General features: G+C 39.6%; 1 protein-coding gene across 7 annotated transcripts in view; it reads right to left on the bottom strand.

Moving 5' to 3' along the window:
- The window catches only part of ENOPH1 (enolase-phosphatase 1), a 39,635-nt gene that overhangs the window by 11,609 nt on the left and 5,412 nt on the right, over positions 1 to 22,614 (bottom strand). For 3 of the 7 annotated variants that reach the window (XM_025998201.2, XM_072755842.1, XM_072755837.1), the window contains exons 2-3: positions 9,684 to 9,785; positions 744 to 946 (exon numbers count right to left, since the gene is read on the bottom strand). In XM_025998201.2, the coding sequence (XP_025853986.1) occupies positions 744 to 946; positions 9,684 to 9,785 (305 nt within the window). Of the gene's footprint in view, positions 1 to 743; positions 947 to 1,481; positions 1,541 to 9,683; positions 9,786 to 22,614 lie in introns of all 7 variants that reach the window. The other 4 variants (XM_072755841.1, XM_072755843.1, XM_072755840.1 and 1 more) reach the window with 2 other exon arrangements.

Here is a 22,614-nt window from a genome sequence, read left to right on the forward strand (position 1 = left end):
GCAATACAGGACTCATGAGTTTCCTTCAACAGGAGGGCTCCCAGGAACACCACAACCAAGAGTCAGAGGGTCTGTGGAAGTTGCTGTAACAGCACAGGACAGAGTGATACCCCTGACATTTTGAGCAACCATAAAAGGACACGTAAATAATTTCAAAGCATTCTTACTTCTGCAGCAGAGCAGAAAGCAGGTAATCTGACAGTTCTGAGAAACAGTTGAACAGTGCTGTCACTTGCCTATTAAAGATCAAATGTGGGCAGCCCCGGTGGCGCAGCGGTTTAGTGCCGCCCGCAGCCCAGGGCGTGATCTGGAGACCCTGGATCGAGTCCCATGTCAGGCTCTCTGCATGGAGCCTGCTTCTCCCTCTGCCTGTGTCTCTGCCTCTCTCTCTCTCTCTCTGCATCTCTATGAATAAATAAAATCTTTAAAAAAAAAAAAAAGATCAAATATGACCAAGCTCAAAGAAGTCGCCATTTTCTAGGTAGCTGTTTTAAACCGGGCTAAAAGTCCTCAACCACCCCACAAAGCCAGGCATGCAGTTCTGGGGAGCTTAGCTGGGTGGAACGCTTTATCCTGGCTTTGAAAAAAAACAAAACAAACACCTGCTTGTTAAAATAAAAAGAATGTTGATTTTATCTATTTTACTAATCACACAAACAACATTGGAGAGAGCGAGCCAGTGGAAAAATGTATTTGGTTTCAGGGCTGGTGGAATGTTTAGAGTTACTTGAGCAGCTACATACTCTGCTTTCATGCGTCCAGCTGTGAATGCTGCCCTCCACATGTGGCCCTGCAGCTGTTTCAGTGCTGTGGTCTTTCGGTCCAAAGACATCTGCCAGCACACATTATCCACCACAGCCTGGATCATCTGCGGCAGGTCATCTGCTCCATTCCCAGATGCGGCAGGGATGGGAACAGCCCCATCCAGGTGGGAATCCTCTTCAGCCTTTAAGTCACAAACAACATGAAATTTGTTTCTTACTTGTTTTTTATAAAGATCACTTAAGATCTGAAAACCCAGCCAATCAACTTTCTCCAACTATCATTAACACCTAGCCCTGTTACAATTAAACTGTCTTACATTTTGGGGGGCTGATATGAATGCTTCCTAAAAGAAAGTGACTTATAATTAATAAATTACTTCGCTTTTCCTATATTGTTATAGCTGAAATTTAAATGGAGAGGCAGGGATCCCTGGGTGGCGCAGCAGTTTGGCGCCTGCCTTTGGCCCAGGGTGCGATCCTGGTGACCTGGGATCGAGTCCTGAGTCAGGCTCCTGGTGCATGGAGCCTGCTTCTCCCTCTGCCTGTGTCTCTGCCTCTCTCTCATCTCTCTGTGTGACTATCATAAATAAATAAATAAATAAAAATAAATAAATAAATAAATAAATAAATAAATGGAGAGGCATGTTGTACATGAGAAGAGAGACAGCATACAATGATAAAATGATATAGTAAGACCCAGTGTGTCGATTCACTTACTAGGATCAACAAACCAAGACTTCAATTAAATCTGATCATTTTCTCTGTCCTATAATGAACTGAGGAAGAAACAAAGAAAATGTCAAATTAGTTTATGCCAAAGATGGCAGAGGAGTAGATCTTAGTTTCGTCTGGTCCCAAGAATTCAACTAGATAGCTATTAAATCATTCTGAACACCTGCAAACTCAACCAGAGTTCTAAGGAAAGAATAGCTACAACTCTACACATAGAAAAGAGACCACTTTCGGCAAGGTAAGAGGTGTGGAGAAGTGAATCCGAGGCGATATATGGGAAGACTGACTGCAGGTGGAAAAGACTCCGGCAGCTGGCACTGAAAAGTGACAGAGCAGTCGAGGTGAGGGATGTCCCTGCCAGAAAGGTGCTCAGGTGCCAAGCGGAGCAAAATCCTAGGTGGGACAGTGTGGCTTCAGGATCCTCGGGATCACAGGGGGGCTGGGGAGGGGGAAGGGAGGGAGGGAGGGTGCCTGAGTGTGGCATCGGAGAGCTCCCAGGCATTGGACCAGGGAAGCCAGCTGCAATCAGCGAGCCCAGGAGTGGGCCCTCAACTCCAGGTCTCCATAAACATCAAACCACAGCAGGGTTGGCGCAACTGCTCCCAGAGCAAGGGCCCAGGCAAGTGGCAGAACCTTAAAACCCTTCCCTTCCTTCTCTGGGAGGAGCGGCACAGCAGCATGCCAGAGTTTGGACACTTGAAAGGGGGTTGCGCATCCCTGAGACAGAAACGCTCAGTCACAGGCGAGGTGAGCAAGGAAGGTGGACGGGGAACACGCAGACAGGGGCGACAGATTCCTTTTCCTAGAGGGTGCATTGAGGGGTGGGGGGTGCGAGCTTTCAGCTCTGGGGCTGGAGAATGGGAGGCCGCCATTTTCACTCACATCCTCTAAAGTGGGGTGGAAAGCCTTCAGGGAACCAAAGCCACTGTAGAGCAATCTGAAGCAGATTACAGAGCCTGGCCCCCTGTCAAGCGCAGTTTCACATGGGGCAAAGACACCTGAGAATCGGTGCAACAGGCCCCTCCCCCAGAAGATCAGTAAGAATATCTGGCCAAGACCAAGTTTACCAATCACACAGAATTGCAAAACTCCAGCACTAGGGGAAAATAGTATACAGAATTAATGTTTTTTTTTTTTCTCCATGATTCTTTAGTTTTTCAGTATTTTTTTTCTTCTTTCTTTTTTCAACCAACTTATTTTTATCAACTTTTTAAAAAATCTTTTTTAATTTTCATCTTTACAGTTACAGTTATCTTTTCACTGTATTTAATTTTATTTTTGTATATACATAAAAGTTTTTCCTTCTTTACAATTTTGGGATGCAGTTTTTTCTAACAGACCAAATACACTGAGAATCTAGTATATGGCTCTGTTCTCTTCACCTGTCATTTCATATCGACTTTTTTTTCCCCCATTTTGTTAGTCTTTTTTAATTTTCATCTTTACAGTTATATTCTAACACTTCAATATATTTATTTTTTCTTTCAATGTATTTAATTTATATTCCTTTATTTTTGTCTTTTAATTTTCATTTTTATAGTTTCATTTTACAGTCTATCCGTTCATTGTATTTTATTTTTTTTGTACATATATGTTTTTCTTTTGTTACAATTTTGGGATCTAGTTTTCTAACAAAAAGACCAAAATACACAGTTACAATTTTGGGATCTAGTTTTCTAACAAAAAGACCAAAATACACAGTTATAATTTTGGGATCTAGTTTTCTAACAAAAAGACCAAAATATACAGGATACAGTATGTTGCTCTATTACAGTATGTTCATACAGTATATTCTCACTCTCTTTTTTTTTTATTTTTTGGTTTCAGGTCTCTTCTGATTGGTTTAATGTATATTTCCCTGGAGTCCTTTCCATTTTAGTATTTTGTTCTGTCGTTCATCTATTCTTCTCTGGACAGAAAGACAAGACAGAAAAACTCATCTCAAAAAAAGAGAAAAGAGGGATCCCTGGGTGGCGCAGCGGTTTAGCGCCTGCCTTTGGCCCAGGGAGTGATCCTGAAGACCCAGGATCGAATCCCATGTCGGGCTCCTGGTGCATGGAGCCTGCTTCTCTCTCTGCCTGTGTCTCTGCCTCTCTCTCTCTCTCTCTCTCTCTCTCTGTGTGTGACTATCATAAATAAATAAAAATTAAAATAAATTTTAAAAAAAAGAGAAAAGAGGAAGTACTGATTGCCAGAGACCTAGCCAGTATGGACATAAGTAAGATGTTGAAACTAGAATTCAAAATAACTATTATAAAGATACTAGCTGAGCTTGAAAAAAGTAAAGAAGACACTAGAGAATTCCTTTCTGGAGAAATAAAAGAACTAAAAATCCAATCAAGTTGAAATCAAAAAGGCCATTAATGAGATGCAATAAAAAAAATGGAGGCTCTAATTGCTAGGATAAATAAGGCAGAAGAGCAAATTAGTGATATAGAAGACAAAATGATAGAGAATAAAGAAGCTGAGTAATAGATAAATAACCACTGAATCACGAGGGTAGAATTCGAGAAAGAATTGATACCATAAAGCAAAACAGTATTAGAATAATTGGGGTCCCAGAGGAAGAGGAAAGAGAGAGAGGAGCAGAAAGTATATTGGAGCAAATTATAGCAGAGAACATTCCTAACCTATGGAAGGAAAGAGGCATTCAAGTCCAGATAGCACAGAGAACCACCAATAAAACCAATAAAAATAGGTCAATACTCCAACATATAATAGTGCAAATAGTTACAAATCTCAGAAACAAAGAAAATCCTGAAAGTAGCCTGGGGATAAGAGGTCTGTAACCTAAAAGGGTAGAAATATTAGACTGGCAGCAGACCTACCCATAAAGACCTCGAAGGCCAGAATGGACTGGCATGATATTATTCAGGGTACTAAATGAAAAAAATACACATCCAAGAATACTTTATGCAGCTATGATGTCTTTCAAAACAGGAGGAGAGATAAAAAGCTTCCAAGACAAACAGAAAGAAAAGAATTTATGATCACCAAACAGCCTTACAAGAAATATTAAAAGGGATCCTTCAGGAATCCCTTGGGTGGCTCAGTAGTTTAGCACCTGCCTTCAGCCCAGGGTGTGATCCTGGAGTCCTGGGATTGAGTCCCACATCGGGTTCCCTGCCTGGAGCCTGCTTCTCCCTCTGACTGTGTCTCTGCCTCTCTTCTGTGTGTCTCTCATGAATAAATAAATAAAATCTTTAAAAAATAATAATAATAAAAGGGATCCTTCAAACAAAGAGGGAGCCCAAAAGTTACATACACCAGAAAAGTAGAGATAATATACAGAAACAGTGACTTTATAAGTAATACAGTGGCACTAAATTCGTATCTTTCAATAGTTACTCTAAATGTAAATGCACTAAATGCCCCAATCAAAAGACATACGGTATAAGATTGATATGCTGTCTGCAAGAGACTCACTTTAGACCCAAAGATGCCTCCAGATTGAAAGTGAGGGGGTAGAGAACCACTTGTCATGCTAATGGACATCAAAAGAAAGCTGAGGTGGCTTTTAGATTTTAAACAAATTAGATTTTAAACCAAAGCTGGGGATGCCTGGGTGGGTCAGTGGTTAAAGCATCTGCCTCCGGCTCAGGGCGTAATCCTAGAGTCCTGGGATTGAGTCCCATATCGGGCTCCCTGCAAGGAGCCTGCTTTTCCCTCTGCCTGTATCTCTGCCTCTCTCTCTCTCTCATGAATAAATAAAATCTCTTAAAAAAATAAATAAATAAACCAAAGACAGTAATAAGAGATGAGGAAGGATACTACATCATAATTAAACAGTCTATCCAACAAGGAGATCTAACAATTGGGGCAGCCCAGGTGGCCCAGCAGGTTTGGCGCTGCCTTTGGCCCGGGGTGTGATCCTGGAGACCCGGGATCAAGTCCCACGTCAGGCTCCCTGCATGGAGCCTGGTTCTCCCTCTGCCTGTGTCTCTGCCTCCAAATCCTAAAAAAAAAAAAAAAAGAAAGAAAGAAAGAAGAAAGAGAAGAAAGAAAGAAAGAAAGAAAGAAAGAAAGAAAGAAAGAAAGAAAGAAAGAAAGAGGAGAGAGCACAACCAACATCAAAGAAATACAAACAATTATAAGAACATATTATGAGCAACTATATGACAACAAATTGGGCAATCTGGAAAAAATGGATACATTCCTAGAGACATATAAACCACCAAAACCGAAACAGGAAGAAACAGAAGATCTGAACAGACCCATAACCAGTCCGTAAATTGAAGCAGTCATCAAAAACCTCCCAACAAACAAGAATCCAGGGTCAGATGGCTTCCCAACAAAATTCTACCAAACATTTATTTTTTTTTAAGATTATTTATTTATTTATTCATGATAGACAGAGAGAGAGAGAGAGAGAGGCAGAGACACAGAAGGAGGGAGAAGCAGGCTCCATGCCAGGAGCCCAACGTGGGACTCGATCCCGGGACTCCAGGATCGTGCCCTGGGCCAAAGGCAGGCGCTAAACGGCTAAGCCACCCAGGGATCCCAACATTTATTTTTTTATTCATGAGAGACACAGAGAGACAGAGGCAGAGACATAGAGGGAGAAGCAGGCTCCTAACAGGGAGCCCAATGCGGGACTTGATCCCCAAACCTGGGATCACACACTGAGCTGAAGGCAGACACTCAACTGCTAAGCTATACAAGCGTCTCTCTACCAAACGTTTAAAGAAGAATTAATACCTGAAGTTGTTTCAAAAAACAGAAATGGAAGGAAAACTTTCAAACTCTTTCTATGAAGACAGCATTACTTTGATCCCCAAACCAGACAAAGACCCCCACCAAAAAGGAGAATTAGAGACCAATATCCCTGATGAACATGGATGCAAAAATTCTCACTTAAATACCAGCCAACAGGATCCAACAGTACATTAAAAGGATTATTCACCACAACCAAGTGGGTTTATTCCTGGGCTGCAAGGATGGTTCAACATCCACAAATCAGTCAACGTGATATGCTACATTAACAAAAGAAAGAACAAGAACTACATAATCCTTTCAATAGATGCAGAAAAAGCATTTAACAAAGTACAGCATTCGTTCTTGATTAAAACTCTTCAGTGTAAGGAGAGAGGGAACATACCTCAATATCATGAAAGACATCTACAAAAAGCCCACAACAAATATCATTCTCAATGGGGAAAAACTGAGGCCTTACCCCTAAGATCAGGAATATGACAGGAATGTCCACTATCATCACTGCTGCTCAACATGGTATTAGAAGTCCTAGCCTCAGCAATCAGACAACAAAAAGAAATAAAAGACATCTGAGTCAGCAAAGAAGTCAAACTCACTTTCTGCAGATGACATGACACTCACTAAAGACTCCACCCCAAAACTGCTAGAACTCATACAGGAATTTGTCATGCGTGCTGGGGGCGACAACCGTCCAGGGATGAGGGTAAGGGAATGAGGAAAAGAAAAGAGACATAAACAGAGTGGGAGCAGGAGGGACATATGGCCGGATTCAGCCACAATGCCAACTTTATTTGTATTATTCACTCTTTTATAAAGCAGGGTTGTTTAACAAGCAGGATATTTTAAGCTTAGTTCTCCAGACATGTCCTTTCACGGTAGATAGCAACAGTATGCGCCCTTGAATAGATAGCAACAGTATGCGTCCTTGAGCCACAAGCCTTCAACAACAAGGGTGAGACAGGTGGGCCTCCACTGGAAGAGTCAACAGAGAGCCATTGCTCGATCCATTATCCCCTTCCTGGCACGCGGCTCCCAACAGGAATTCAGCAAAGTGGCAGGATATAAAATCAATGCACAGAAATCAGTTGTGTTTCTATACACTAACAATGAGACAGGAGAAAGGGAAATTAAGAAAGTCAATCCCATTTACAATTGCACCCAAAACCGTAAGATACGTAGGAATAAGCCTAACCAAAGAGGCAAAGGATCTGTACTCATAAAACTACAAAACCCCTGAAAGAAATTGAGGAAGATACAAAGGAATAGAAAAACGTTCCATGCTCATTGGTTTGGAAGGACAATTATTGTTAAAATGTCTATGCTACCTAGAGCAATCTATACACTCAATGCAATCCTTATCAAAATAGCATAGACATTTTTCACAAGAATTGGAACAAATAAAAAAAAAAAAAAAAAAGAATTGGAACAAATAATCCTAAAATTTGTATGGAACCAGAGAAGACCACTAAAAGCCAAGATTGTTGAAAAAGCAAACCAAAACTGGTGGCATCACAATTCCGGACTTCAAACTCTATTACAAAGCTGTAATCAAGACATCATGGTACTGGCACAAAAATAGACACATAGATCAATAGAACAGAACAGGAAACCCAGAAATGGACCCTCCGACTCTATGGTCAACTCATCTTTGACAAAGCAGGAAAGAATATCCAATGGAAAAAAGTCTCTCCAACAAATACTGCTGGGAAAACTGGACAGCTACATGCAGAAGAATGAAACTGGACCGTTTCCTCACACCATACACAAAAAAAGACTCAAAATGGGAAGAAAGACCTAAACATGAGACAGGAATCCATCAAAATCCTAGAGGAGAACACAGGCCGCAACCTCTGTGACCTCAGCTGCATCAACTTCTTGCTAGGTATGTCTCCAAAGGCAACAGAAACAAAGGCAAAAATGAACTATTAGGACTTCATCAAGCTAAAAAGCTTTTTGTACAGAAACAGTCGACAAAACCAAAAAACCAACAGAATGGGAGAAAACATTTGCAAATGACATATCAGATAGAGGGCTAATATCCAAGATCTATAAAGAACTTATCAAATTCAACACCAAAAGAACAAATAATCCAATCAAGAAATGGGCAGAAGACATGAACAGACATTTCTCCAAAAAAGACACAGAAATGGCCAACAGACACATAAAAAAAATGCTGAATATCACTTAGCATCAGGGAAGTACAAATCAAAAGTACAGTGAGTGGGGCACTTGGGTAGCTCAATGGTTGAGCGTCTGCCTTTGGCTCAGGTCATAATCCTTGGGTCCTAGTACCAAGTCCCACATCAAGCTCCCCACAAGGAGCCTGCTTCTCCCTCTGCCTATGTCTCTGCCTCTCTGTGTCTCTCATGAATAAATAAATAAAATCGTGAAAAAAAAAAAAGTACCATGAGATACCACCTCAACCAATCAGAATGGTGAAAATCAACAAGTCAGGAAACGACAGATATTGGCGAGGATACAGAGAAAGGGGAACCCTCATTCATGTTGTTGGGATTGCAAGCTGGTGTAGTCACTCTGGAAAACAGTATGGAGGTTTCTGAAAAAATTGAAAATGAGCTACCCTACAACTCAGCAATTGCACTACTGGGTATTTACCCCAAAGACACAAATGCAGTGATCCAAAGGGGCACCTGCACCCCAGTGTTTATAGCAAGAGCCAAATTAAGAGCCCAGATGTCCATCGATAGATTAATGGATAAAAAAGATGTGGTGTGTATACACACACACACACACACACACACACACACACACAGGAATACTACTCAGCCACCAGAAAACCAAAATCTTGCCATTAGCAACAACATGGATACAACTAGAGGATATTATGCTAAATGAAATAAGTCAATCAGAGAAAGACAATATGGTATCACTTATATGTGGAATTGAAACAAAATGGAGGCTCATGGGGGCAAAGAGGAAACATAAAACACAACGAAATCAGAGAGGGAGACAAACCATAAAATACTCTTAATCATAGGAAACAGACTGAGGGTTGCTGGAGGAGAGGGAGGTGAGAGGATGGGGTAATGGGTTGATGGACATTAAGGAGGGCACGTAATATAATGAGCACTGGGTGTTATATAAGACTGATGAATCACTGACCTCTACCTATGAAGCTGATAATACATTATATGTTAATTAATTGAATTTAAACAAAAATTTTTTTATTTTCTTTTTTTTTTCAAGTTTTTATTTATTTCTTAAAAAAAAAAAAAATTTATGCAATCAAAATGGCTCCAGGGAGAGGCAACTATAAAGACAGTAAACTGCCATGATCTTGTCGTTTAATGAAGTAGTGTGAATCCCTAAGCAGGTAAGTCGCTACCACTTCCACGTCCTGTGAATCCAGAATGCTTATTTTACAATATGTTTAGAGCACATTCTAAGTCTCTAGGCATCCTCAATTCTCAGACACATGGGAATGTAGAAGCAATGGAAGAGAAATGGCCCAACCTGTTTCCTCAAAAGACTGACATCCTGCTGGCACTCCTCTTCTTCCCAGTGTGTCTGCAGATACTCTTTAACATTTTCTTTGATGTAAGGAAATAAAATGTCCTAGATAAACAAGTTAAAAAACAAAACAAATGATTAGCTTTAGTCATTTAAGTTCAACAATCTCATTTTTGCTAACTGGAGCAAGTAAGCCACTGAAAACTACATTGGGAATATGAAATATCTGCTGTGTATATATGAGTGAAACAGAATCAAAGGGCAATAAACAAATGAACTAGGTCAAGAGTCAGAAAACTATGGCTTGAGGACCAAAATCAATCTACCTCCTGCTTTTGTAAATGAAAGTTATTTTTTTTAAAGTAAGCGCTACACCCAACGTGGTGCTTGAACTCACAACCCTGAGATCAAGAATCACTGCTCTACCGATTGAGTCAGCCAGGCATCCCCTATAAGTGAAGTTTTACTGGAAACAGCCACACTCATGTGGTTACAGCATCAGTGGCTACTTTTGGGCCACAATGGTAGAGTTGAATATTTGAAACCAAGACCACACGGTCCATAAGTCTATTTGTTTAGCCCTTTATAGAAAGAATCCAGACTCCTAAACTAGGTTGCTAGACCACAGGTCCTTGAGGGCAGGGATCAAGTACACCTCGCTCATAGCTATATCGTTGATACACACAGTATTTGGCATAAGGACATGACTCAAATATCTGCAAGAGTGGTGTCCATTCACAACAAATGCTTTTAAAAAATTTAGCACCATGATTCTTTCTTGTTAATCAGACTACCTATAGAACACATATAAGACAGTGATGGGCAAGACAACTCAAATATAAATTCCCTGTCAGAAAAAAAAAAAAAAAATTCCCTGTCAGTAATCCATACGTTGGCAAGGTGATTTCTTTTAGGTCAAAATTTTTATTTACTTACAATTGAGCATATGTACCTTTTCAGATCAAATGTTGCACACTCAATAATTATTTCAGTGTCCACTAGAGGGGCATGGAAAAGAGAATCAAAAAGAAAAAAATAAATCTGAGTCCCTTTTCTCAATAAGATTAGGAATCTAGTGGGGGGACAAGAAGATGGCAGGCAAATGAAGACTTGCGATGTGGTGCAATGGGTGAGACAAGCAGAGGAGGAGCAGAATGTTGTACAAACCTAGAGTGTGATGACTGCAACAGTCTTAGCAATAACCCATCTAAAAAAGCAGAAAATGAATACACTAGGAGTGTAGACTCCAAGTATACAACTCAGAGGTCTTATATTTTAAGGAAAACCATATAATCCAGTAGAGCTCAAGGAATCTGTGTATTTAAACTCATTCACTTATTTATTTATTCAAATATTACTGAATGCCCATTATAACTTCCAGTTACAAAATAAACAATTCACAGGGATATAAAGTACAGCAAAGAGAATATAGTCAATAACACTAATAACTTTGTATGGTTATGGATAATTAAGCCTATTGTGATCATTTCCTAATGTATATAAATGTCCACCTGAGACTAATATAATAGCGTTTGTCAACTATATATCAACAACAAAAAAAGAAAAATGAATGAATAAATAGTAGGGCTGAAGCGTTTACCTCTCTTCATAATACATTATTCAAATTTCACCTGCCCTAGTAAAAATAAAGAAGTCATTCAATTTTGCTGGTTCTCATGCGGCATCCCAGTAAGTAACGGATCATTCCCCATATTCAATAGTATACAACAAGTAAACTGTTCGGCGTACTTGACAGAACAGTCTTGTTTAAGCTCAATAAAAACTCATTCCTGATCTCAAAGAAGGAAAATGAAGAGCTGAGATTGACAGCTTGCTTTTTCTCTAAGACATTCCTTTTCCATACTGATATACTTCTGCTTTTCTTTAAATACTTGGTTTTCTCATCCTGCCCTACATCGTGACCCTCCTTATCCTTCCTTTCATCTACTTACTCTGCCCCACTCATGTACTGTGGTAGGACGAAAGCTGCTCCCCCTGCCCCACTCAAGCATGCCCTCTGAGAGGATGGAGAAAAACTGAAGATTTTGTACACACACAGCCAGTCCTCTCCTCAGCACATACCACAAACTCTAACACATGTGCACAAAAAGGAAAGTAGAAAAATGTTTATTGCAGTACTGGGTGTAACAAAAATCAATGGAAGCAACTTAAATCTTCATCAGCTAGAGAAGAGATAAACTCAGGTATATTCATTCATATTCTAAATCAATATATAGCAGTTAAAAATCAATGTACTGAAATTATAATAATAAACATGAATATAAACTAATATAAATAAACTAACAAAATGAGAGGTACTCAAGAATCTGCTATATCTAATATTTCATTTCTTTAAGATCTGAAACAAAATAATATAAAATCTAATTAGCTTTGTGGTGGGTTCATGGTCATTACACTAATCCTTTTTCTTCCTTATTTAAAACGTCTCACAATTAAAAAACAAGCCAACTTTGATCCCTCATCCTCTACCTGCTTCTTTCTCACTTGGTCATCCTCCTCCAATGTCCTATCTCCATTCCCCAACTCTCAACTGGAAACACTCCAGGGAGTGGGGGATGTTGGTTAGATTCAGGGCCTCCCAATAACTGAAAAGTTGAAATACTCAAAAGGTATAAAAACACAATGGGGCATCTGGGGTGGCTCAGTGGTTGAGCATTTGCCTTTGGCTCAAGTCGTGATCCCAGGGTCCTGGGATCGAGTTCCACATCGGGCTCCCCACAGGGAGCCTGCTTCTCCCTCTGCCTGTGTCTCTGCCCCCCTCTCTATGTCTCTCATGAAAAAATAAATACAACCTTAAAAAAATTTTTTTAAAAAAGAACCTTAAAAAAAAATGCATGCAGTGCTACAGACTACCTTGTGCTTCACAAAGCCCAATTTCCCATATCCAGTTTTACTAGTCCCAAAAACAATTTATGAAGAGCCTGTGAATCCTGAGAGCCAAAGTCCTTAACCTCTGGGGGAGAAGAGATGAAGAGTACAGACTCTGGGCAGTATGCTAGACTGGGTCCTACCTTTTGCCTTTTATTGCTGTGTTCAACTTAACTTCTCTCCAAGCCTCTGTTTTCACATCTGCTAAATGGGAATGATAGTACCAAGCATGGTCATTGTAGCAATCAGAGATAGAAAGCACCTAGACCTTACCACTTACTATATTCTCCAGTACAAACAAACATTTAAACTGGGCAAGGATCACCTTTGACCCAAATTTAGTAATAAATAATAGCAGAGAAGTTCCCAGAGGATAAATCACAAGGATAATCAACTCATACATTCAACTTTTACTGAGGACCTACTGAGTGCCAGACACCTCTGATAACTAAGTTATGAACACAGCCTCTCTCCTCAGAGGACTCACAGAAATAAAGGGTGCAAGGTTTTAAATAACTGTAAACTTTTAGGAAAAGCTTTAAAAGTTAGAGATTAAGGCAGCCCGGGTGGCTGAGTGGTTTAGCACCGCCTTCAGCCCAGGGCCTGATCCTGGAGACCCGGGATTGAGTCCCGTGTCAGGCTTCCTGCATGGAGCCTGCTACTCCCTCTGCCTGTGTCTCTGCCCCCTCTCTGTCTCGTGAAGAAATAAATAAAAATAAAAGTTAGAGATTACTTCAGAATTCCTGATCATCCAATTTGCCCCTTTCCCCTAGACCTAAAACTACCGTCAGCACTGAGTAAACACACAAGCTTGGCAATGAAGGCAGAACTTAGTATAACATGTGGCATATCAAGACTACTTGGAACTGACAAGATAGCAGACTTCGATTTTAGTGCAAAAGTGTTATTGCATCATATAAGAGTACATGGCGCAAATAACTAAATCATGAAGATTTTATCCTCTTCTTCCAACATACTTTTTGAGCAAATTTTTTATAAGATAAATAAAACGCCTTCAAGTTGCTTATTTTTTAAAGAACCAATAATTATATGAATTGTATGTGCTTTGATAATACATAAGAATGCTCTAATAAAAACAGACTTTGTAAAGCTAATGTTTATCACCCAACCCTACCCATTGAACATTTTCAGGCTTTAAAAGTAATTCCAGAAAAAACTGTGATGACAAATGTTTTAATTTCAGTCATAAGCTATCTATGGGTAATTCCAGAATATTATAGTATTAAAAAATGCTGCAATAAACCAAGGGGTCTATAAATGTGTGAAATACTTTGGTCCACCAAGCACCTAAGGCACTGATATGGTTAAGTAGTACACATAACAAAAGACCATAAAACTAAATAAGAGTATTCATCTTTCAGGAGACTATGGTTAAGGTCCACTAAATGCTGGAGGGGATTCTATGCAAACAGGAATTTTATTATTCCATGTAGCTCACTGGTAACTTTCTGAAAGAGCCCCATTAAGGCTCCTGAAGGGCCACAACATTTCTGAACATCTAATTAAAGAAGGCACCTCATTAATGTTTAGAAGTCCAAATATGGATCTGCTCTATGGTCAAGTGATTGTTTCAATAAAAAGGTCATAGAATCAATAAGAATAAAATAGTTGCTGTAATGTTTACCCAAGTCTCCTTTGAGGAAAATGGATAATAAAAAGGCAATGGGTAATACATAGAGTACTGCTATTTAAAGAAACTATTTTAAAAGCCTTCCACCGAACCACTACAGCATAAGAAATGATTTCAAGTATTTGAGAACTTTAAACTTTTTTATCCAGGGGTGCCTGCCTTATTTCAAATAAAAATGAAATAAAATATTTTTAAAAGTTAAAAATAAACAAATAAAACTTTTTCAGCCAGAAGATTAAACAACACAAAGGCAGTATTGATGGACTATTTTTCTATTAATCTCAGAAGTAAAAAGCAAAGGAAAATTAAGTGGCTTGATGAGTCTTAGAAACAAATCACATTCTCTAAATAAGAAATAAAACAGGTTAAAAAAAAAAAAAGAAATAAAACAGGTTACAAATATACTACATAAACCCCAGATATTCCTAGGGAATATCTAATGCACAGAACAAAATCGAGGGGAAGATGGCTATTTTTTCTTTCTTTCTCTCTCTTTTTTTTTTTTTTTTTTTGAACATGGCTATTTACAAAGTTTCTCGCTGGGTCAGGAAATTACAAGGAAAAAACTTTTTTGCATGACTATTTTCTGCAATGACAGTATATAATCTTTGTAATTGAGGTATAACTGACATATATTAGTTTCAGGTGTACAACATAGTGATTTGTTATATGCATATAATATTGTGAAATGACCATAAGCCTAATTAAACATCCATCACCACAAATTTTTTCTTGTGATGAGAACTTTTAAGATCTACTTTCTAAGCAACCTTCAAATATACAATAACAGTATCATTAACTACAGTCACCATGCTGAACATTACAAGCCAGGGCTTAATTATTTTATAATTGGAAGTTTGTACCTGCTTGAACACTTTGAATGATGGGAATTTGCTACTTCTTGGAGTGGTCCATGCCATCTGTCAGACACCTTCAGCAGTTGTGGTATTAAAATTGCTCCTTAAATATCCTTCCTGAAGACCATACTAGCAACTACCAGAAGTTTGGTGCTCTCATTGCTATATGGGGCCACAGAGGCTCTATCTTCAATGGGGCAAGTAGGGACGTAACCCTTCCCCTTGGAAAGCAGAAGCTTTTAGGAATGAACATTAGATTTCATCATCTACATTGAAATTGAATTAACAAGTGCATTGCCAGATAAGAAAAAATTATCTTCTAAATCCCATTAAGGAGATCAATTTAAGAAAGATAAACTATAATTAACTGCAATGAATCACATCACACAAGGAAAGGTTATCATTATAAGGGGCTAGTAGCTGGGATATGGTTTTAAAAAGAGGCACAGGGACACCTGGGTGGCTCAGCAGGTGAGCGTCTGCCTTTGGCTCAGGACGTGATCCCAGAGTTCCGGATGGAGTTCTGCATCGGGCTCCTGCATGTAGCCTGCTTCTCCTCCCTCTGCCTGTGTCTCTGCCTCTCTCTGTGTGTCTCTCATGAATAAATAAATAAAATCTTTAAAAATAATAACAATAAACAAATAAATAAATAAAATAAAATAAAATAAAATAAAATAAAATAAAATAAAATAAAATAAAATAAAATAGGGGGATCCCTGGGTGGCGCAGAGGTTTAGCGCCTGCCTTTGGCCCAGGGCGCGATCCTGGAGACCCAGGATCGAATCCCACGTCGGGCTCCCGGTGCATGGAGCCTGCTTCTCCCTCTGCCTATGTCTCTGCCTCTCTCTCTCTCTCTCTCTCTATGTGACTATCATAAATAAATAAAAATTAAAATAATAATAATAATAATAATAATAAAAAAGAGGCACAGAGACAGATTATCAGTATCTCTGGAGTTTCAGAGGAGGAAACCTGATTGCCCTAGAGTCCTAGCCCCTAAGCAGTGGAAGGAAAATAGAAGGAACTGACTTGGTTTTTTTTTTTGTACCCCAGAAAGAGAGCAGGGAGAGAAGCTTAAGCAGGCTCCCCGTCCAGCAGAGAGCCCAACGCAGGGCTCAATCTCATAACCCTGAGCCAAAACCAAGAGTCAGAGGATTAACCATTGAGCCACCCAGGCACCCTAACAATTACCTTTTTGAATCCACCTGCCATCCCTATGAGGTGACCCCTCCGAACACATGAAGAAGCTGAGGTCCAAAAAAGGTTTCACTGCTGGTATAGAAGTAAAGGCAGGATTCAAATCCAGGCTATCAAAACCCATGCCTAAGCCTATCCGACTCTGTGGATGGATGACTTCAGGGAGCACTTCTCACTGGGACCACCCAATTCCCTGGATCTGGTATTCTCTACAAAAATTTCTTTTTTAAAAAAAAAAAAAAAAGATTTTATTTATCCATGAAAGACAGATTGAGAGGCAGAGACACAGGCAGAGGGAGAAGCAGGCTCCCTGCAGGGAGCCTGATGTAGGACTTGATCTCAGGACCCCGGGATCACAACCTGAGCCAAAGGCAGGTGCTCACCCGCTGAGCCATCCAGGCGCCCTCCTACAGAAATTTCTAATAAACCTTTGGTTTCTCAAATACATTTGTATTAAGAAAATGGGAGATTTGGGTTTATGGGGCAGTTCTGTAACATTTCTAATAAATAGTAGCAATGATACAAGCAGTTATAGTAAGAGTGGGAGTAACTGCCAACATTTACTGAGCCTTTACTATTCCAAGCACCTTTATCTATAGTCAATCTTTAGTGACTTCATCTAATCTCAAGATTTTAAATACTATCTATTGCTGATGATCCTCAAATCCATAGCTTTATCATGGACCTTCTCCCTGAACTACCAAGCACTCTAAATTTATTCAATGAATTGATTAATGAATGGTCTAAAAGATCTCATTTCAAATCTCATAATAACCCTATGAAACAACTATTATTTCTTCCATTTTTACACACACACATATAAAGGTTAAATACAAACAGACCACAGTAACAATTTATCAATCGGTCTTTTTTTTCCTTTTTTTTGGTTTGAAGAGCCAGATCCCGGAGTTTCATCCTCCTGGCTACAGGGATCTAATGAGCTTAACTGAACCTACAATGACTTAGACAAGGCCCAGCCCAGGGGTCAGCCAGCCTCTTGGAGCATACCAAGTGAACTGCCCAACACTGGCCTGACCATGGCTCCTCTCCAAAGTCCCACCCAGGTCCCACTGCCGTGATTACCACTAGTTTCCAAATTATGAATCTTAGTGTCTCTTTACTCAGTGAAGGGTGTCAGCCCCACACTTTTTATACTTAAAGAACTTGTTAAAAGGTCACATAATGAATCATTGAAAAAAATAATCAAGTTAATGCAGCCCTCATGTATACATCCTGAGGACAAAGAATCCTCCTTTTCTGTATTGAAGACTTCTATCTTTGAAAAGAAATTCTGAAATAGCAAGGATAGCAGAGGCTAGGAGAAACTTAATCTCAGCCATGCCCATTCTGGAATGCATCATACCACCATCACAGAGCATCAACTGAATGCCTTATGTGATTTTGAATTTCTAGGTTTTAGATTGTACTGGGTCCCAATCAATTCATATGTACAAAGTTTAGCTATATAACTAGGCCATTACCCTAATAACCTACCAGGCTTCCTATCTTTTTTTTTTTTTTTTTCCAGGCTTCCTATCTTATAAGGAAATTAAACAGTTGCTATTAAAATTTTAAAAAGGGGTGCCTGGGTGGTGCAGTTGGTTAAGTCTGCCTCCAGCCCAGGCCATGATCCCAGAACCCTAGAAATGAGCCCGCATCTGGCCCTCTGCTCAGCGAGGGTTTGCTTCTCTCCTCTGCCCCCAGCCTCCACTCATGCATGCTCTCTCTCTCTCTCTCTCTAATATATAAATAAAGTACTTAAGGACACAAATACAACACAAAACAAAGGCAGCATGTGCTGCAAATGCAAATGCAAATGCAAATACAAATGCAAATGCATGGCCCCGTAAAAATGTGAAGACTCTAAAATTCCTGCCTAAACAAAGTTCTTTAAGAGCAGAAGTCAAGTCTTACCTATGTATTCCCATGGCCTAGCACAATAAATATTTCTTAAGTTAATGAGTACATGGAACCAACCTGCACTTGGAGAGGAAAAAAGTATTACATTCCAAGCTGGAGGAACAGTAGTGGCATAAAAGAACATGACCTGATTAGGCATGTTTAGCTATAAGTGTAACAGGGACACCTGGGTGGCTCAGTGGTTGAGTGTCTGCCTTCGGCTCAAGGCATGATCTTGGGGTCCTGGGATCAAGTCCTACATTGGGCTCCCAACAGGGAGCCTGCTTCTCCATCTCCCTGTGTCTCCACCTCTCTCTCTCAGTGTCTCTCATGAATAAATAAAATCTTAAAAAACAAAAAAAAAGTGTAACAGAATAGTGGGATAGGAAATTGGAAAACCCTGTTCAAAAAAAAAAAAAAAAAAAACCTGCTCACTGAAGTTCAGGAATTGAAACTTTATCTCTTAGCCAACAGAAAACCACAAAGGAATTCCATGATGCAAAGACAACTCATTTATATACCTGTCTTCCTTACCAGGTTCCATGAAGATGATGGCTGGGTCTTAAGGATTTTGGATCCCTAGCAGAGCCTGGCACATGACAGGTATTCAAATAAATGTGACAGAGGGAAGGAAAGATTATGCAAGTGCTGTGACACAAAATTATCTAGAATAAGAGACCAGAAATTCAGGTCAGTAGTGCTTTCCATCCACTTTTTTTTTTTTTTTTAAGATTTTATTTTATTTATTCATGAGAGACACAGAGAGGCAGAGAGAGGCAGAGACATAGGCAGAGGAAGAAGCAGACTCCATGCAAGGAGCCCAATGCGGGACTCAATCCCAGGACTCCAGAATCACACCCTGAGCCAAAGGCAGATGCTCAACCACTGAGGCACCTAGGCATCCCTCCATCCATTTCTTGATATACTCAGACCCAGTACAGTGATTCTCCAAAGGCTCTTCCCTTTGCTTCTGGTTGAACCAACAAAAATCCTCTCACATACCATTATGGGTATATCTCCCTTTGGGAAACAGTACTAAGCAATAGGGAAAGTTTGGAGGAATGTTAAACAAACCACCAACAGCTACTTTTCAAGAAAGTCCTGCCATTCCAATGCTTCCACAAATTATTTGAGATTAGACATGTTCTGGGTCCCGTTCTTACCATATGTTTGACTTGGGTCATAAGCAAAGGTGGAGATAAAAAAAATGGTAAAAAAAATGTGAAGCAGGTGGGTTTCAGTAAAGTCACTTTTCCTTAGTGACTCTTCACAAGCACTTTCTGTATTAGTCTGGCACTTCTTGCATTACTCTCACTGTTTCTTTTATTTTTTTTTTTTAAGATTTTGTTTATTTATTCATGAGAAACACAGATAGGGAGGCAGAGACATTGGCAGAGGGAGAAGCAGGCTCGGATGTGGGACTCGATCCCAGGACCCCGGGATCACAACCTCAACCAAAGGCAGACACTCAACCACTGAGCCGCCCAGGTGCACCTATAATGTTTCTATGGAACTTTATAATTTTCAAAGTCTTTTGCATTCCTCTTCATTCAGTCTTCATCGCAACCTTATAAGCACAACAGATCCTATTACCTCATCCTTGCAGGTGAAAAAGCCTTAAGTTCATAGAGTGAATGAAGACAGGGAATATGACTCAATTGCAGTTACTGGTGTCAATAATAAACAGCACAGTCAGAGAGTTTCTAATTTTCTGTGCCTTGAAGGTTGTCTTTTAGTAGCTTCCTACTGAGGGCAGAATGTGTATCATATACTTCTCATGCTGAAAACATGAGAAGCAATAATACTTCAATGGTATTAAATAATTCAAATGGATGTTAAACTGAAGTTGGGATATACTATCAGACGACACAAGCTCTCTTCCTGGAAAGACCATAAAATTAACATAGCAGTTTTCATGAGAAAGAAATGTCAACTTCAACATTTCCCAATTATTATCCCCTAAAATATACTGCTGAAATATAAAAGAACATAAAAGAGTAAATTACAACCATTGTTAAATAATCAAGAATACATTATCCATTTCTAAAAGTGTTTTAACATAAAATATATCTCAAAAAAATTTATTAAACACCAGGAAAAGTATACAAGCAGGATTACATTTTTAAAGGGAATCAAGAGGGCACCTGGCAGGCTCAGTCTGTGGAGTGTGCGAATCTTGATCTTGGGGTTGAGTTCAAGTCCCACAATGCAGGCACCTGGGTGGCTCAGTGGGGTAAGCATCTGTCTTTGCTCAGGTCATGATCCTGGAGTCCCAGAATCGAGCCCCGCAACAGGTTCCCTGCTCAATGCAGAGCCAGCTTCTCCCTCTCCCTCTGTCCCTCTGCTCCCCACTCATGTTCTCTCTCTCACATAAATAAATAAATAATATCTTCAGGCCTTATATTGGTTGTAGAGTCTGCTTAAAAATAATATCTTAGGGCAGCCCCGGTGGCGCAGCGGTTTAGCGCCGCCTGCAGCCTGGGGTGTGATCCTGGAGACCCGAGATCGAGTCCCGCATCGGGCTTCCTGCGTGGAGCCTGCTTCTCCCTCCGCCTATGTCTCTGCCTCTCTCTTCGCTCTCTCTGAGTGAATGAATAAATAAAATATTAAAAATAAAAGAAAAGAAAACAGAATTCTTTAGAAAAAATAACAATAATAATATCTTTAAAAATAGGTGCTTGGGCCTAGATGGCTCAGTCAAATGTCTAACTCTTGGTTTCAGCTCAGGTCATGATCTCATGAGTCCCGGGATAATAAAAAAATTATTTTAAATAAATAATCTTCAAAAATAAATATAATTAAAATCTTTATCATTTTGATTTTCAATTAAATGGGTATCTGCTACTTCAAATAAATATTATTTATAGGATCAAGGATTTGTCTAATTCATATTTCCTAACATAAAGTTTAGTTTGAGGGATGCCTGGGTGGCTCAGCAATTGAGCGTCTGTCTTTGGCTCAGGGCATGATCCTGGAGTCCTGGGATTGAGTCCCACTTTGGGCTCCCTGCAAGGAGTCCACCGCTTCTCCCTCTGCCTGTGTCTCTCATGAATAAATAAATAAAATCTTTAAAAAATAATTTAGTTTGAGATCTTTTCTTCCCCTAGTCTAATTCAAAACCTTGCCAAATATTTCATTCTCTAAGGTAAAACTCCAGCCCCTAAACTGTCTTTACCAACCTCCATACCAGCACAATCCTTAAACACCAACAACAATCTTAAAAAGGTCACATCTTAAATATTATAGATTTCATCTAACACCATTACTGATAAATTTCAAAACAAAAGTGGAGCCATTACAAATTTTCATTCCTATGTAGCCTAGAACCTATAAAGGCATCTATTAGAAATGTTTGTGCTATTCAAGTATGGTAAAGGGGAAAATTCTCCCACTCTCAGATATCCATATCCTAAACCCCAAAACCTATGAATGTTACATTATATGGCAAAGGCACTATAGAAATGATTAAATTAAGAATCAATGGGCAGTCTGGGTGGCTCAGCGGTTTAGCGCCGCCTTCAGCCCAGGGCCTGATCCTGGGGACCCAGGATCGAGTCCCGTGTTGGGCTCCCTGCGTGGAGCCTGCTTCTCCCTCTGCCTGTGTCTCTGACTCTCTCTCTCTGTCTGTCTCCCATGAATAAATAAAATCTTTAAAAAAAAAAAAAAGAATCAAGACGGGAAGATTATCCTTGGATTATGCGGTTGGCCCTAATACAATCACAAGGATCCTTAAAGGCAAAAGGAAGTAGGAAAGTCAAAGTCAGAGAGTGAGAGACTGGTTCTAAAGATGGTATGAGGTTGGCTCTGAAGACAGAGGAAAAGCCCATGAACCAGGAAATGTGGGTAGCTTCTATAAACTAGGAAAGGCAGAAAAGTTTTTCTAGAATTTTCAGAAGGGACATAACCCAGCCAAAACCTTGATTTGAATTCCATGAGATCCATTTCAGAGTTGACCCTCCAGAAGTGTAACATGATAAATCTGTATTGTCTTAAACCACTAAGTCTGTGGTAATTTTGTTACAGCAACCATGAGAAACTAACACAACAGGTTTAGCAAGCATTTACCCAGGATTTACCTGCCCATTTACCAGGATACTATCCCAAAGGCTTATTACATAGGTCCCTACTGTACATACATATTCAATTAAATAAACATTTAAGTGCACTATCTAGTTAGTCCTGTAAGTACACATAACTCGTTGCTAACATTCTATTTGTCCTTTAAGAAAGGTGCTTTTGCTTTACACATCAGTTGTGAAAGACAATTTGCAAAAACTGGGAAGTAGCCACTTGCATAGTGCTTTGGTGTCTACTAGGCTTATTGTATTACTTTGCTCTCTTGTATACATCCTTACTGATCCATAACCAATTTGCTTAACTCTTTGAGAGATTGTGGTTCTGTTAATGATGACAGACCTTCTCTAATTCATCTATACTCTCT

Source organism: Vulpes vulpes, chromosome 4 (assembly GCF_048418805.1).
Source record: "Vulpes vulpes isolate BD-2025 chromosome 4, VulVul3, whole genome shotgun sequence".
Taxonomy (NCBI): domain Eukaryota; kingdom Metazoa; phylum Chordata; class Mammalia; order Carnivora; family Canidae; genus Vulpes; species Vulpes vulpes.